Here is a 19,276-nt window from a genome sequence, read left to right on the forward strand (position 1 = left end):
AGTTGTTATTTTTTACCCGATTACTGTAAAAACACACGTTAAATGTGCAGATGTTTTCTCAGGCATAAAAATACACTTGTGGGGGATGATCTACTGATTTTAGTTTTAAAATCAATAAATATTTATTATTTTAACAGAACTACCCACAATTGAAGATTTTTGCTTTAAACAAAATCAAATAAATAATCATTTTTTGCATTAGAAAATAGGCACAAACTTTTCTGATAACCTCCAAGAGTTCTGATTTTTCCAATTCTGATTAATCGTTCCAGCACTAATAGTTATATGTAAAAAAAATTAACAAAAAGTTTTCATGCAGCAGAACCCCGGGATATGGTCGCCCTGGGGTACGTTTTTTTCAGGTTACAATGTGGAATATGATGTTTTTCCAGGCCTATGGTATTTGCCCCGCCTGATGGTGTTATTTATAATATTGTTTGATTATATAAGTGTGTATTATATACAGTACTGCATTTTGTTATTAATTTTTAATAGGTACTGTATAAAATTTTGCTTAAGCCCCACCATACAGTGATTTCGCCTTAAGATCCCAACTCCGAAATAGATTACTGCCATATCCCGGGGTTCTACGGTATGGTCATTTCAAAATCAAGGAATATGGTTTTATATAAACATGAAAATAAAAATGAGTTCTTCATTAAGAACTTTTTATATAATGAAAGGAATAAATAGAAAGGCGGAATGTCAATTGGTCAAATGAAACAATTATTGATAACTTAGTAATTTACAAGACTTTGTGTTTTATTTCGTCTTAAAGACAAATATAATTTTATAAAACTTAATGAAAATTTAAAAAAATAAAATCCCAATCTCAAGAAAAGAACAAAGTCACAACATAAAAAGTCTACACTTGTGCAACAATAGACTCATGGAAGAGTTCATTAAATGGTGTCGAATGAAGGACATTTATACAGAAATTTTCTGATATTAGTTTTTAAAAAAAAAAAAAGACCATGAGGTGGAAATGTAAATATACCAAAGTTATGTTAAAAAAATTATCTAACAATTTGCCTGAGTTTTTTAAAAAAAAATTTTCTTTTTATTTTGACACTGGAACAAAATCTATAAAAAACGGATATTAATTTTTTTATTAATCTCATGATTGGATATAAAGACACATTAGTAAATTGTACATGAATCACAGCGATATATTTTTTTTATTTTTATTTTTTTTTTTATTGGTTTCCCCAACAAAAAGAGGGTGGACCTGTAAATTCACCCTTGTCCGTTCATCCGTCCGCACTTTTTTCAATAACTATGCCTTGGAATTTTTTGAAATTTTGCACAAACATTAAATATGATATGTGTAAAAAAAGTAACAGAATGGATTTCCTGGGAAAACTCCAGTTGCCCTTCTAGGGGTGCCTTTCGAGTTAAAATGGCTAAAATTGACACTTTTGTGCTTATTAAAAAAAAAATGGGCACCTTATATTTTTATAAAAGTTTCTGAAAAGTTGTAACTAACTGATTTCTATATAATTTTGTTTGTCTATACTTCGCGATAACTCTTGAGTGTGCCCCAGGGACTCTTTTAGAGCTAATAAAAACACTCCATTTTTGGGACTATTTTACCATATTTGTCCAAAATTTTCTGTGTATGTCTATTTAGCAGTTTTTGCATGGTGCCGAACTCAAATTTAAATGTGTTAATGCCTTGGGACTTTTAAGGCTAAATGGGTAGGGGGGGGCAATGATTGACTTAATTCCTTCTTTTTATGCATGGTGCAGAACTCAAATTTAAATATGTTAAGGTATAAAAGTGCACCGTTTGTTCAGTCTCTTGGGGATTTGGGGGGATAAGTAGGGAGAGGGGGGGGTGCAAATACTGAACTTAGTCATTTTTTTATGCCTCGTTCACTGTGCACTCACGGGGGGCCATGCATGCTTCACTTATTATTTATTTATTTATTTTTTTCAATCTTATAAGGGTGTTATAAGGGTGCCGCAGGAGAATAATTATTTCTTATTAAATCACTTTAATTTCTACTACTACTACTACTAATGTTACTATCAATAAAAGTATTGCATATATATGAAAGTAGAATAAAATGAATCTTGCAGAATATTGTTTATGAACTATTTATAAAATATATATGCAAAATTAAGCAGTCAAGTCTGTTTGAGGCATTTTCTGATCAGTATATGTATTTAAAAATATTTTGTTGTATAATTGAAATTAAATAAGCTTAAGGTCTTTTGATGTGAATATAGTTTGTATAAATGGAAATGTCCTTTGTATTTATTAATTTAGAAAATATCTCCCTTTTCACCCTTCATTTCTCTCCCCCTTTTTCTTCCTTTCCCTTCCTTGTTTTCTTTTACTCACCCCTTCCTCTCCTTTATCCCACCTTCCCCTTTACCTCCACCCTTACTCTCATTCCCCTCCCTCGTACTCTCATTCCCCTCCCCATTACTCTCATTCCTCTCCCTATCCCTCTTCTCCCTCCTTTACCTCCTTCCTCTCCTTTACTTCCTCTTTCCTCTCACATACCCTTTCCTCTCATCCCTTTCACTGCTGCTTCCTCACTCTTTCCAATCAGTGCCCTCCTGTTTCTCTATCCACTGTCTCCCTCCACTCCTTACTCCCTCTCTGCATCTCCTCTCCTTATCTCCTCCTCTCTTTGCATCCCCAACCCCCTCTCTGCATCCCTTTTTTTCCCATTTCTCCTTCCCTAAGTCCCAATCCTATCTCCCCCACTTTTCATCTTCCCTATTTTATTTCCTTTAACTGTTTATCTTTTACTTTTTTTTTTTTTTTTGTTTCAATTACTTGGGTTTTAAATCATTACTGAATATCCAATTCTGCAAAGAGCTTAACAAGTTTGGTCAGTTTTAAATAACACCAATGCCCTCTATCAAGCATTCCAAACAATTTATTTTCCAAGGGAGGTAACTGTCTTCTTTCCATTTTTGTTGGTTTTAGCTTCGTGCCGCTTTGAAGCGGGCAGAACAGGAATTGGAAGGTCGCCAGGGGTCAGTACCATGTGCTGAACTGCAGAAATGGCTTCAACTGACATATGAAATAGAATTGCAACATCATAATGCGAAAAAGTTGGCAGCAGAACAACAACTAATTGATGCGAGGGACTGTGTAAGTAATTTGCATATATATTACTTTGTACAAAAATAGTGGATTTTGAAAAAAAACAAAACAAAAATAAAAAAAACAAGCCTTTCATCTGAAAACATTATATGCATGTAAAAAAACGTATATTAGTATAAATTCCAAAAATTACAAAAAATAATCCAGTAGAAGAGGTGCTAGATTCAGTTTTTACAAAAAATCATTTCCAAATGGATTTTCGAACAACTTTGTTGTGGCGGAGCTCATACATCGAAATCTATAGGACGGTCCATCTGTAATATAAATCTCACTTGTCTGTTTAAATGTATGTATGTTTGTATATCTGCCTAACACTTTCGACAGGTGATGGATTTTCACGAGATCGGTATCGTTTTGAAGCGTGACCCTTCGAACAACAAATATAAAAAAATTGGTTAAAAACATTAATTCCTTCACCCTCAACTGGGAACTTTTCTACAGGGAGAGGTCACTTTTTTTGCCGATATTTTCGAAAGTCATCCCCTCTTTTTGATTGACTAGCCTTAATTTAAACATTCATCACTTCCGGTTTGACGATAGGCACAACAGCAAAGACGTCACATTTTTTTTCTTCATTCTTTTCCCCCTTCGCTCCTGCCTTCCTACTATCACTTTTTTTCTCTCTCAACACACACTTCCAAACACCTGGGCAATACCGGGAACCCAGGCTAGGGTGTGTGTGTGTATATATATATATATATATATATATATATATATAAAAACAAATTAAATGATTTTCCCTTCTTTCAAAATCCCTGTTCTTATTAGACAAACAAAGACTACTTAAAGGCAAACCTTCAAACCAAACTACCAACCATGGATCAAAAAATAATCCCGTGGCAAACACAAACATGACTGAACTACGCCTACTACTAACCCTAGAACACCTCACAATTATCTGCTTCCAAGAAACGTTCTTGAAACAAGATAACAGCATTAATATCAAAAACTACCAGATAGTAAATTACACCCATAATTCTAGAGACAGGACTTGTAGGGGAATATCGATTATGGTTAGAAGCGCCACACCCTACAGTAAAATAAATATAACAACTAACATCCCAGCAATTGCCATGAAGGTTACACAACATAAAACCATAACTTTATGCTCTCTATATATTCCACTCAGTGATGATATTGATGAGAATGAATTGAAGAAACTGATTGACCAATTGTCTAAACTTTTTATCTTACGAGTATTATTGTAATGTTAGACCAGACTCAGCACGTTGTAGACTTTGTCACAAAGGAGACCAAGACAAGGAATACGTTGACTCCTTTTTTTGTAACAGCGATATTTATTTCCGGGTACTTTCCAAATAAAACTTTATAGTGCTCCTTATCTCTGACCTCTGTCCTCTCGAATGTCATTGTCAGTCTGTGCAAACATTCTTCTTTAGTTCTTTTCTTTTTTCTTACTTTGCACACAACTCAGTATATGCATATACGCATCCACACTCTGTTACAATAGAAGACTTTAATAATCTTAATACCCTCTAGGAATGTAAAAATGCTAATAAAAAGGGCAAAACGTTAGAAGAGATTATTAATGAAAATGATATATGCTTACTTAATGATGGGAAACCTATACACGTAAACCCATCTTGCGGAAATAATTTGGCCATTGACCTTTGTCATTTTCACAACATTTCGGTCGATGTAACCTTCGACCTTCTTATGGTATATCTTGTTGAACTCTGGAATGTTTTTGTTGAACTCTAGAATTTGGACAGAATTTCAAATGGAAAATTCATACTAGAACTGTCCACAAGGACCTGTGGCACAGGGGTTAGAGTACTTGGAAAAATCAATTGTAAAAGTTGTGTTCTTCTGAAAGGTGAACCCTGTGAAGTAAAAGGGTTTCATTCAAAATTCTATCCAAATTGCTAAGTTCTACAGAAACATTCTCGAATTTGACGAAATACACCTGAAGAAGGTTGGAGATACATCAACCGAAACATTGTGAAAGATGAGAACAGTAGTCCCCATCTAGCAGAAATAATGACTTTCTTATGGTATACCATGTTGAACTTGGGAATGTTTCTGCTGAACTCTGGAATTTAGACAGAATTTCAAATGGGGAAATTCATACTAGAACTGTCCGCAAGGACCCATGGCGCAGTGGTTAGAGTACTTGGAAAAATAAATTGTAAAAGATGAGAACAGGAGTCCGAAGCATCTAAATTATACGTATAAGGGACATCTCTCGGCAATTGTTTTGATCTAGAGAATGCCTATGATTCTATATAGAAATACAGAATAATGAGAGATCTACATGATCTCAATTCAAAAGGTTGACTCCCACACTTTATAAATTGATTCTTATCAGATCACAAATTTAAAGTTTGCATTGGATCCACTTTCTCAGATACCAAAATTCTGGAAGATGAAGTCCCTCAAGGTAGTGTACTGTGACTCTGTTTAACATCAAAATAAACAGCATTACAAATGTTTAAACTTTGGAGTTGACAGATCTTTATACTTGGCTGACCTTCTAATATATTGCAGTTCAAAATATATACATACCATCGAACGCAAACTCTAACAAGTAGGCAACAGAAAATGGATATAGACTTTCCCAAACAAAAATTAAATGTATGCAATTTTTTGTCATAAGAGGAGCTCCACAATGATCTTTGTTTAAACCTTAAAAGAATGGAAATCACTATTGTAGATGAGCACAAATTTCTTAGGTTGTTATTTTATTAAAAAAAAACGATTTTTATTTCCCAAAAGAATCTGAAAATTAGTAGCAATAAAAGACTGCAACTGTTACATCATTAACTTTGATTTCTAAATGCCGCTTTTCTGTAAAAGGTATTCTTGGTATCAAATATGCTGGAATTTCTTTGAGACGTTTGTCTGCTCCGTAGATTCTATTCACCTTCTCTGGCTCGGAGGAGCAGATGACGGGAAATCATCTTTTAAGTGCAATTGTAATACAAGGTTTTTAGTGGATCTCAAAAATATATTGGGAGCCTCCAATTCTCTGTCTGCTGCTTTGTAGAAAGTCAAGGGTCAATTGTCTACCGCCATTTCAATAGCAGAAATGATAGTCAGGAGAGAAAAGTAGCTAATACTTCCTCTGCCAAGGCAAAGTGTAGTATCTGTTCTTCAGATGCTGCACTTCAATTTCTTGTTCTGTCAGTGGAGGAGAAATCCTTCACGACTGAGACAATTTTTATTTTTGTTCCTTTTCTCCATGTTAAAAAACGACCCTGGTGTCTAACTCTGTCCTGTGGGGAGGCATTGTAAATAGGAACAATCTTGTAGAGACAAGTCACTATCATTTGGATAAATATCTACTAAGCTCCCCACAAACCATGAAGAAAAAGAGTGGAATTATCTTGAGTTTGAAATGGCAAGAATCAAATTTCTCGCACAGTGAGAAGCAGATAAAAAAATTGTACTGAAATTATATGAGACACTGATTAAATCAAAGCTAGATTATGGTAGGTTTATATACCGATCAGTCAGAAAGACTTATTTAAAGACGTTAGATTTGATCATCCATGGAGGTCTGAGATGAACACTTGGGTCCTACATGCAGAACATCCCCAGTAGAAAGTCTACATACATGGGCTAATGAGATATCTGCAAATATAAGGCGTCACAAAATGGCTGTTAAATATTACACCAGGCTAAAACTCTACCCAAATAATTCTGCATATGATGCTGCATTTAATCCAAGATATACTGAATTATTTGAAGCAAAAAGAAAAGCTATAAAGCTTTATAGCCTTCAAATGAGATCAGTTCTACAAGAATTAAAAATGCCTGTTGAAAATATCCATGAACACATCCTGCCTAAAATCCCATCTTAGATTCTCAAAAAAACTCAGTGATATTTGAAATAAATGAACTCCTCAAAGCAAAAATCTACCCTAACGCTTATCAAAAAAAAATCCTGTGATATTCTTCTGGACTACCCTGACTATTTACACATTTTTTACAGATGCTCCCAAAGACCACAGTGCAGAACATGTGCAGCAGTTCTGACTGTAACAATCCACAAAAAGACTCTCCCAACAGAAAGTTTAATTTTTACTGCAGAATCTGTACCATCGACATCAACATCTTATCAAAAACCAAACATAAGAAATTCATATTTGTAAACTCACTTTGTTTTATCACTAAATAATGAAAAAATCTTGAGAATCCACCAAATTACCAAAGAGACTTGACTCGCTGACTCTAAAGAAATAATTATGTGCTGAATTCCATGCCACATCGAAAAGAGCAGACTTGGCAGTTAAATCAGTTTTAAACTTGAGCCCTGATACGATCAGCATCACCTATACTGACTTGAAATGTAAAAGCAACAAATAATTTTATGCAAAATGGCAGCAACAATGGAATAACACAAACAATAAGCTCTTTCAAATCAAACCCATTCTGGGAGAGTGGAGACTTGAAAATCAAGGAAAAAAACAAGTTGTTACGTATTCATCACACAAACCTCACCCACTTTTATACTCGAACAAGATCAGCCATCTCAGTGTTTGACATGTAAAGACTTGCACGATCAAACATTCTTGTGGAATGTGGAGCTCTTGCGACGCTAGAGAGCACTATCTAAAAACCAGCAAGACATCTTCGAAAGCACTCGTATGGATAACCTTTTCTCCTTTTTGAGAACCAAAAATAATACCAGATCTACAAAGAAAAAAAAAATTCAATCGCTGTAAATAATCTAGTACTTAAGTAACAAATGTATTAATTTTTTTTAAAGCAAACAATTCTGAAAACAATAAAAATAAATGAAATCAAATAAAGATTCTCAGCATTGAATGACCTAATGATGGTTGTTAATTCTAATTAAATAACCTAATGATGGTTGTTAATTCTAATTAAATAACCTAATGATGGTTGTTAATGATAATTAAATAACCTAATGATGGTTGTTAATGCTAATTAAATAACCTAATGATGGTTGTTAATGCTAATTAAATAACCTAATGATGGTTGTTAATGCTAATTAAATAACCTAATGATGGTTGTTAATGCTAATTAAATAACCTAATGATGGTTGTTAATGCTAATTAAATAACCTAATGATGGTTGTTAATGCTAATTAAATAACCTAATGATGGTTGTTAATGCTAATTAAATAACCTAATGATGGTTGTTAATGCTAATTAAATAACCTAATGATGGTTGTTAATGCTAATTAAATAACCTAATGATGGTTGTTAATGCTAATTAAATAACCTAATGATGGTTGTTAATGCTAATTAAATAACCTAATGATGGTTGTTAATGCTAATTAAATAACCTAATGATGGTTGTTAATGCTAATTAAATAACCTAATGATGGTTGTTAATGCTAATAAAATAACCTAATGATGGTTGTTAATGCTAATTAAATAACCTAATGATGGTTGTTAATGCTAATTAAATAACCTAATGATGGTTGTTAATGCTAATTAAATAACCTAATGATGGTTGTTAATGCTAATTAAATAACCTAATGATGGTTGTTAATGCTAATTAAATAACCTAATGATGGTTGTTAATGCTAATAAAATAACCTAATGATGGTTGTTAATGCTAATTAAATAACCTAATGATGGTTGTTAATGCTAATTAAATAACCTAATGATGGTTGATAATGCTAATAAAATAACCTAATGATGGTTGTTAATGCTAATTAAATAACCTAATGATGGTTGATAATGCGAATAAAATAACCTAATGACGGTTTTTAATGCTAATAAAATAACCTAATGACGGTTGTTAATGCTAATTAAATAACCTAATGATGGTTGTTAATTCTAATTAAAGAACCTAATGATGGTTGTTAATGCTAATAAAATAACCTAATGATGGTTGTTAATGCTAATAAAATAATCTAATGACGGTTGTTAATGCTAATTAAATAACCTAATGATGGTTGTTAATGCTAATTAAATAACCTAATGATGGTTGTTAATGCTAATTAAATAACCTAATGATGGTTGTTAATGCTAATTAAATAACCTAATGATGGTTGTTAATGCTAATTAAATAACCTAATGATGGTTGTTAATGCTAATTAAATAACCTAATGATGGTTGTTAATGCTAATTAAATAACCTAATGATGGTTGTTAATGCTAATTAAATAACCTAATGATGGTTGTTAATGCTAATAAAATAACCTAATGACGGTTGTTAATGCTAATAAAATAACCTAATGACGGTTGTTAATGCTAATAAAATAACCTAATGATGGTTGTTAATGCTAATTAAATAACCTAATGATGGTTGTTAATGCTAATTAAATAACCTAATGATGGTTGTTAATGCTAATTAAATAACCTAATGATGGTTGTTAATGCTAATTAAATAACCTAATGATGGTTGTTAATGCTAATTAAATAACCTAATGACGGTTGTTAATGATAATAAAATAACCTAATGACGGTTGTTAATGCTAATTAAATAACCTAATGATGGTTGTTAATGCTAATTAAATAACCTAATGATGGTTGTTAATGCTAATTTAATAACCTAATGATGGTTGTTAATGCTAATTAAATAACCTAATGATGGTTGTTAATGCTAATTAAATTACCTAATGATGGTTGTTAATGCTAATTAAATAACCTAATGACGGTTGTTAATGCTAATTAAATAACCTAATGATGGTTGATAATGCTAATAAAATAACCTAATGACGGTTGTTAATGCTAATAAAATAACCTAATGATGGTTGTTAATGCTAATAAAATAACCTAATGATGGTTGTTAATGCTAATTAAATAACCTAATGATGGTTGATAATGCTAATTAAATAATCTAACGATGGTTGATAATGCTAATTAAATAACCTCCAAGGGTTGATAATGGTAATTAAATAACCTCACAATGGTTGCTAATACGTCTTAAATAACCTCACAGTTGTTGATAATACGTCTTAAATAAGCTGACGATGGTTGTGAATTGGTATTAAATAAGCTGACGATGATTGGTAATGCGTATTAAATAAGCTGACGATGATTGGTAATGCATAATAATAAGCTGACGGTGGTTGGTAATGCGTATTAAATGAGCTGACGGTGGTTGGTAATGCGTATTAAATGAGCTGACGGTGGTTGGTAATGCATATTAAATGAGCTGACGGTGGTTGGTAATGCGTATTAAATGAGCTGACGGTGGTTGGAAATGCGTATTAAATGAGCTGACGGTGGTTGGAAATGCATATTAAATGAGCTGACGGTGGTTGGAAATGCGTATTAAATGAGCTGACGGTGGTTGGAAATGCGTATTAAATGAGCTGACGGTGGTTGGAAATGCGTATTAAATGAGCTGACGGTGGTTGGAAATGCGTATTAAATGAGCTGACGGTGGTTGGAAATGCGTATTAAATGAGCTGACGGTGGTTGGAAATGCGTATTAAATGAGCTGACGGTGGTTGGAAATGCGTATTAAATGAGCTGACGGTGGTTGGAAATGCGTATTAAATGAGCTGACGGTGGTTGGAAATGCGTATTAAATGAGCTGACGGTGGTTGGAAATGCATATTAAATGAGCTGACGGTGGTTGGAAATGCATATTAAATGAGCTGACGGTGGTTGGAAATGCATATTAAATGAGCTGACAGTAGTTGGAAATGCGTATTAAATAAAACAACAAACACACGTGCAAGATGTTTTATAAATTAGCAGATGTATCTGGCATTGCCTGGTATTAAACATAATGTTAGATTCCTTTAAAATAAAAATGAAGTAAAAAAAAAAAAAAACAATGGAAAGAAACTGAGACATGTGCATGTGAGTATTATGTTTTTTCTAAACAATTCACTTCTTGTAAGTAAAAAAAAAAATACTCAAGCTGAGATAGAATCAAATGACAGTGAGTCATGTATGATAACCATTAGACCAGCTTGCCACAATATTTCAGAAGTGTTTTCACACTTATTAACATAAGGAAGCTGTCATGTGAGCGATTTGTGCATGCACAGTCATGAAACAGTTGACAAACAGATAAAAATCTAATGACCTTCTTCAAGTACCAATTTTTTCAATTTTGACTCCTTAGCAAGCCTTTCTTCAGGGTTAAAACTGATTAAAAGGTTTTTTACATGTCTGAATACCCTATATACCAAATTATTTCAAGTTTGTAGATCAAAAATTTGAGTATATAGATTGTTCTCGCACACACACACACACATTCTCACATTTATTTATATATATATATATATAGAGAGAGAGAGAGAGAAAGAGAGAGACACACACACACACAACTATTTGTTAAGAGAGATTAAAACATTGTTTTCTCTTTCAGTGTGAGAAGCTGCGTAAGAAAAGAAACGCATTTATGGGCCCATTACGCATCGCCCATGGCAATTCCATAGATGAAGTTGATAAACGTATACTCAATGCCAGGTAAGTATTTGGTACTTATATTCTACTGACGGTGTTCATTTCACATTGTGGAGATATATTGTTGATCAAAAGATTTAAAAAAAAAAAAAAATGTTTTCAATATAAGATCAAGTAATAAAGGGACTCTTGGTGGTATTAAAAAAATAAAAAATAAAAAGATTGTTGATGCTGCGTTACTAACATTTATAAAACAGTAAAGGGCTTTAACAAATCGAAACAAATTTGTTTTTATTTAAGTTTTTAATCTTAAAAATGTCAATAAAAATAATTATTTAAATGTTTAAACTTTTGAAAAATATATGTCATTTTTTGTTTATTTTTTGTTTTATTAAATAAAAATCTTTAAAAAAATTGTTAGAATATTTTCCAATTATTTTATCGATTTAAGTGAGAATTGCCTTTAGTCACCTCAGATGGAATGGAAGTAAAATGTCAAGTGTCTTCAGATTCTGTGAAAAATTTAACTTTTATTATTAAAATTATATTCAACTCATAAGTTGAATATTTTTGTGTCCCTCATCAACAGCTTGTCGATCCCAAACATTGTGTGCCATGAATTTCTTCTCTATTTTCTGTTATGACCGTATCGTCATACTCTCTCACACTGGCAGCCATTGAGAGGAGCGCAGGATCTCACAAGTATTAAAACAAAAGCACAAACTGACACTTCGCATATATACTGTGTGTATACTACCTCATTGACTCTCTACATGCTCAAGTCCACAAGTTCTATCGAGACTGGGGTTGTCTGTTACCATGAGTTCATCTTGATCTCCCAAAGCTTTTCTGACCTGAATAGTCACGATCTATCTCTAACTGGGTCCAGCTCTTGACTATCATGAGTGACCAACTTGACTGTCATCAGTTGATCGTTGCCAAAAAACCACTCTCATCATCAACATCATCATAAAAGTGGATCCTAAAGTATCCACAAACCAAATCTAAATATATCTCGGGTGCATTGTTCAATCTCTTTTGTTACTGTCCTAACCAACAATCCCATGTCAAGTTTCTTTTGTGTACCTTCCTATCTATTGTCTAGTGATAAATTCTATTTATTTATTTATTTTTTTTTTTTGTGACCTATCATTTGTCTTTGCCCCTGTTGAGGCTATTTTTGTCAATCGATCAATTCATTTCCTTCTCCCAAAGCTCTCCTGACCTGGACCAAGCCATGATCTATCTTCATTTGCGTTCAACTCTCAACGTCTTGCTCAACTGTCGTCGGTCGACTCTTGCCAAAAACCACCCCCAGCATTGTCATTTGGACACAATCATAAAAATTATTAACTGTTGCAAAACACTAACCTCTGCAAAACACTGTCACAAAACTAAATATATCTCTATTGTTCGGTCCTATCATTTATCACACCCTAATCACCAATCCCATGTCAAGTTTCTTTAGTCTAACTTACTATTTTCTACTGATAAATTCAATTTCTATATATATCTTTTTCATTTCTCTCACTTTCTAATATTTGGTGTCACCTATAGTATCACAGTTTAGCTGTTAACATGTGTCAACTTATATATATAATACATGGATATGTACTCTGTTGTCCCTTGATCTAACCAATAACTGCCCTTTGTGACCCCAGCCAGAATCAAAGAAAAATTCACTGGTGTCTTTAGATTTAACTTTGATTAAAACTAATTTGAATGTCCTAATAATGTCCCAATTTCTGTAATACAAATTCGCATGGACTTTATATACGCAAAAAAAAACATACATAGGCTTAACTACCATAACCTTCTTGAGAAGGTTAACTATGCATCTTTCTGATAGCAGCATCTTTACTAACCAATATTCTTTTTCCCCGCTCCTAATTTTGAAAACATTTTGGAGGTGACACATCTATTCTTCAGCATATCACTAATGCACAAAAACGTCACATACTAAATACATGTGTGTATATATATATATATATATATATATATATATATATATATACACACACACTAGCAGGGTGACCTGATGTTGCCCGGGATTGAATGATGATCAACGAATGTTTCACACTCCCATATTTTTTATTATCAAAATTGTTGAAATTGTCCATTTTTCAATCCAATCAAATGATTGCCCAGTTGTGGTGCATCAGGAGAAAGTTTCACATGCCTCTCCACAGTGACTTAGTACACAATACATTGCACTGTAGAGAACGTACTGTTTATTTTATAAAATTATTTTTCATATATAGTGGCTTGAATTAAAGTTTAAAATGCAAAAGTCAAATATCATGCTTCAATTGGGCTCTAAAGAAACATTCATTTTGAACATACTTTTATCATATCAAAGAACCTACTGTTGATTTTATATATCTGGAATTTTGATTTATGTTGTAATAAAACTTCTCAGATGCACTTATGATGTTTGGCTGTGTAAGGTGTTAACTTTGGTCTAAATTGCCTGTTACTTCCTTCATTGGATTATTTCAATTATCGATACTTATCGAAAGTGTTCCAATACAAAACCTATCTAAGAACACTGCCAGGCACATAAAGCACCTTCATGTGAAATTTCATAAAAATCTACCCAGCCGTTTTCGAGTCCATGGGGAATGAACTCACACAGGCAAAGTTCCTTTTATACACATGGTCTGGAGGTCGATTCCTAGAAACAGTCAAGCTACGCTGACAAGAGGTAGTTACCTTGAAAAATTCATGTATGTAGATTACTGTTTTAAAATAAAAAAAAATGTTATGTACATCCAAATAAATTATAGGCGACTTTCTAAGTAAATAAAATGAGCTTCGAGGCAAAGCCACTATTTAACCGTATTTATTGTTAAAAAAACAACAACAAATTTATATTTCTGTAGAAATATATATTCTTATAATATATACCAATCCTTATTTAAGAAGCTCAATGTAATTGCAGAGCAATATAGTGAATAAATGACAAAAAAACTATATTCCGAAATTCATGATGTTGACCATCTTCTAATTTATTCCTTTAATTCAATTGACATTTACATTTCTTGACAGTATCTGTTTTGTAGCGCAAAATCAATCACTTAATTATTATATCACTCAGTGAATCGATTATGCCCTTAACTCATCAGAAGAAATAGCAACAATCAATCCATCAAAAGGAAATAAAGTGTGATTTGACATGATTAAAATCTGAAAATTGGAAGAGAAACTGCAAATACCTTCAATATGTTTCCATTATGCCATTTGGAATTATATATATATATATATATATATATATATATATATATATATATATATATAAAAGAGAAAATACTTAATAAAACATGTTAAAAAACACTTTGAAAAAGAGTTAAAACATTTAATCTGAAAAGAAAACACTTGATAAATGGATAGTCCTTAATCCGAGGAGTTTATATATATATATATATATATATATATATATATATATATATATATATAGTGTGTGTGTGTGTATATGTATGTATGTATTATAAAAATGCAAAGTAAATGTTAGTTATAGGGATTTTTATTTTTTTTTTTATTTTTTTTTTTTTATCCGGAAAAGATGGATATCTATTTTAATTCTGTTTTGTTTTTAATTGTTTGTTCAATTTAACATAATTCTCTTTTTTTAAAGTTTTTTTTTTTTTCTTGATTTATTTAGGGCTGCTCTGGAGGAGGTACGCCATGATCTGCAGGAGCGACTCAACCGTTGGCGTACAATTGAACGCCTCTGCAATTTTCCAATTACGAAAAACCCAGGCATGGCTGCCCTCATTCAGCGTTTACAGCCGGAATCTGCACAGGGTAAATAATTACATTATTTTTTTTATTTTTTTAGGGTAAATTTGTAGATTAGCATTTTCAGCTGCCCCCATCTCCCGCCACCAACAATCCTTAAAAAAAAAATGCGATTCTACTTTTTTTAAATGATTGTGTGAATATCCTGATGAACGTGGGAGAAAAGTATGGGTTTTTGTCCAGAATTCCTTCTGTATTAAAAAAAAAAAAAAATCTTTGATGTATGTACACGTGATGAAACAAAAATATCATATTCCAAAAAGCATGTAAATTGATCAAGTAGTTTTATTTTTATAAAGAAATTCATTTTTATGCTATGTATTATTGCTGAGATATCTCCCTGTTTTTCGAGATATTTTTCAAAATGGTGGGCGATATGGTCACTTTTCAGATTCTCATAAAATGTAACTTTCTTAAAAATAAAACTACTTGATCAGTTTGTAATTTTTGAAATATATTTTTTATTTTGTTACCGGTGCAGAGTTTTTTTTTTTTTTTTTTTAACAGTGGGGTGTTTTGTACAAGGAACCAAAAATAGAATTTAGAATAGGGGTTCAGTTTTGTGTATAAATTTAAGATAAAATGACCCCCCCTCCATTTCCGAACCAGTGTAGTTTTTTAGGGCAGTTAATCAAATATTTTTTTACTACTAACAGATTGTGAAACCAATTGTAATCACCTAAGATACCATAGACTCTCGGTTGCTTGTTTACATTGGTAATGTTTTAAATTAATGCATTTCAGGTGAAAACATTATTACATACTCATGTGTAATGTCAAAATTTGTATAAATTACAAAATTTAAGAAAAATGATCCAGTAGAAGATGTGTTAGATGTATTAAAAAAATTTATCCACTGTTATGTTCAATTTAAAGTGGTGGGCCCTTAAATCAATAGTAGTCAAGGGAGATAAGTTAGTTTGTCATACTAAATTGTTTGCACAACTTTTCCACATTATAACATGTGATAAATTCAATAAATGTAATTATGTTTCTAGTGGATCATTTTTTGTAATTTTTGAATTTTATACGAATTAGTATTACATGTAAATATGTAATGTTTTCACCTGAAATGCGTTGACTTCAAAGATCACCAATATAAACAAGCTCCGAATCCCATTCTCCTTTGAAAATGAAAATGTGCAGAATGTTTCTCCATAGTGTAAAAATAGTTAACTGCGCTAAAATACTAAAATGGCCTGGAAATAGGTGATCATTTATCTGTGAAACTGATCCACTACTGTAAATTCTGAAAATTCTTTTTTCTTCTTTCTGCCAAGTTTTTCAAGGTGTTTACACGTTATCACTTGGAGAAAAAACCCGGAGAATCCCATTAGGGGATTGAAGTTATTTAGCAGATGGTGTTAGTCTACAATAATACCTTTGATTTCTCTTTCCATTATTTAGTTTTAAATTTGCTAAGATGATGCTTTAAGGGACCTAAAATCAAAATGGCTATAATCGTTAGAAAAGGGAGATAATTCTGCCAAATTATAAAAAAATGGTAGTCATATTTTTATCATATGGTTGCACACTAATCAAGTGATATATTTGCACCAATAGTCAACTTTAAAAGAAAATGCTAGACATATCTGTGACATGTTGGGTCATAACTAATACTATTTGTTCTACATATATTTAACTTGAAAATACTTATTTGGTTTATAAAAGTTGCTTTTTTTTTCTTTTTTTTTTCTTTTTTTTTTCTTTTTTTTTTCTTTTTTTTTTCTTTTTTTTTTTTTCCTTTTTTTTTTTTTATTACATTTTTCCTGTGAACGTTAGGCCAAGCAGTTTGAAAGATGTACTCTCAGACAGGGAGTCACTGGCCATTGCTATTGGTGGCAGAGAAGGTTTCTTGTAATTATTGAAGGAAACCAGTTTAGTCTTGGCAGCATTGAATGTGACCATCCATTTATGTCCCCATTCCACTACAGATTGGAGGTCATCCTCTAGTTTTTTTGCCATTTCTTTAGTTATGTGTTTATTTGTTTTCCTGTCATGCCTGTTATAGAGCGTGGTGTCATCAGCATATATACCCATTTCAGAGGCAGTTTTGTCGGGGAGGTCATTAATAAATATTAGGAACAATAGATAGACCCCTGAGGCACTCCCGCATTTATATCACACTGTTTAGATGTACGACCGTTGAGGACAACCTGGATTTTTCTCTTATCTAAGAAGGATTTAATTATGTTAAGTATTCTACCAGTGATATCATATGATTTAATTTTCCTGAGGAGACCCTCATGCCATACCCTGTCAAAGGCCTTAGATATATCTAGAGCTACCGCTCTGCCCTCCCTCGCTTTGTCCAGTGAATGGTATATACGTTCAGAGATTACAGTGAGGATGTCAGCTGTGGAACGGGCTTATCTAAATCCATATTGTTTGTCAGCAGTTTAGCATCTGTAAGGTGCCAGACTAGAGCATGGTTAATTATGGTCTCGAATATTTTGGCGAAAAGTCAGATAAGATGTTAAGCCACTTGATGTAAGGAGCTAAGGAGAGTACCGTTACGTTTAAACCTTGTGTCACACACACACATACATACATACACATACACACAACTACAAAGTTGCCATAATCTTTACAGAAATATTTGAGTTCAAATTGTATGTTCTTCCAGTATGTGGGTCCTGGATATGACCTTAAACTATATCCGATGGTGAGGCCCCAGCTTGCAGGCTTTGGGTAATGTGGAGCCACCCCTTAATTGCTATTGCTCCCAGGTCCACTCTGACCCAGAGTGGTAGTACTTGTTAGGCTCCCAACTATGGGTTAAATAGAAACCGACTTAAAACAAATATATTCTATTAAAAAAAATTTCTTTAAAATAACTGGATTCGGCATTAAATAACCTGAAAAGGGTTGATATGCCGTAAAACCTGTCTAGCTGAAACCATTGTCAGTAATTTTCTCCACTCTTTCTCCGTGCCTAAATCAAAACGTAGATTCCATGAACAAAGCTTCTTTCTTAGAAGTGCACATCTGTGGAATTCTCTTCCGTTTGCCTGTTTCCCACCTGACTACAACTTGGATGTCTTCAAGTTCGACATAAAGTTTCTGTTAAACCGCCCCCTTAAGTAAGACACTTTATTAGATCTTTATTACTAGCAATTACTACGATATTATCCCATTGATTACTGTACATGCAATAACCCTTATCCCCGAGTGGCTTCCGAGCCTTGATAAGTGGTGACTTCCTTGTAAAAAAAACTAAAAAAAAAACAATATGTGCTTTAAGTAATCCTTCCAGACTAAGGAACACTAATGGTAAACAACCGTCTTTTAAACTTTCAAGAAGGACTAAGTCAATAAAGACTGATGGAAGACATTTGAATTTCCACATTCATTAGAGTTGTCTGCCCTTGTCCATTAATTCATTGATTTCATTTTTTTATCCTCATCGAAACGATAAAATTTTCTTTTTCTTTTTTTTTTTTGTTAATAAATATAAAAAAAAAACTATTTGATCAAATAACGTGATTTTTTAAATTTTTCATTTTCGTCCCATGACTAGTACGTACATCATACAGACATTTCTGTATTTTCTTTAATTTTAAATGTCGCCATAAGTGCCAATCTGAATAAGCGCCTTTCTCTCCAATTATGTTGATGTATTGATGGAAATCTGTTATAGTAGTTTAGCACTTTCTTTTCTAAACAGCCAGAGAGGGATCAACCTGACCCATAGCAGTGGCTGTGGTTTTCATATCAATTCCAGACAAGACATGAATCCACTTGATGTAAGGAGCTAACAAAAACGAAAGATGATTGTTGTAAAAACAAGTGATGCCTACGAGTCTTAGTCTTGAAGAACCAAGACTTTTAGGTAACTATCTCTGCCCCGCACACACACACACACACACACACACACACACACACACACACACACACTCTTATCAGTGATTTTGAGCAAAGATCAAATTAAATAAATGTTGTCTGTCTTCCATCAATCCTTGCCTTAAGTTAATCCAAGGCTTATTTAGTGGCATTCAATCAGTCCTGGAGGATCATGCAGAAGCACGTACAATGGGAATGTATTGCAA

General features: G+C 32.7%; 1 protein-coding gene across 3 annotated transcripts in view; it reads left to right on the forward strand.

Moving 5' to 3' along the window:
* LOC145265487 (stromal interaction molecule 1-like) overlaps positions 1-19,276 on the forward strand; it is a 330,758-nt gene that overhangs the window by 240,557 nt on the left and 70,925 nt on the right. For all 3 annotated transcript variants that reach the window (XM_080121362.1, XM_080121364.1, XM_080121363.1), the window contains exons 10-12: positions 2,945-3,112; positions 11,392-11,492; positions 15,091-15,233. In XM_080121362.1, coding sequence (XP_079977488.1) covers positions 2,945-3,112; positions 11,392-11,492; positions 15,091-15,233 — 412 coding nt within the window. The remainder of the gene's footprint in view (positions 1-2,944; positions 3,113-11,391; positions 11,493-15,090; positions 15,234-19,276) is intronic.

Source organism: Euprymna scolopes, chromosome 40 (genome assembly GCF_053919585.1).
Source record: "Euprymna scolopes isolate OS-2025 chromosome 40, ASM5391958v1, whole genome shotgun sequence".
In the NCBI taxonomy this organism is placed as follows: Eukaryota; Metazoa; Mollusca; class Cephalopoda; order Sepiida; family Sepiolidae; genus Euprymna; species Euprymna scolopes.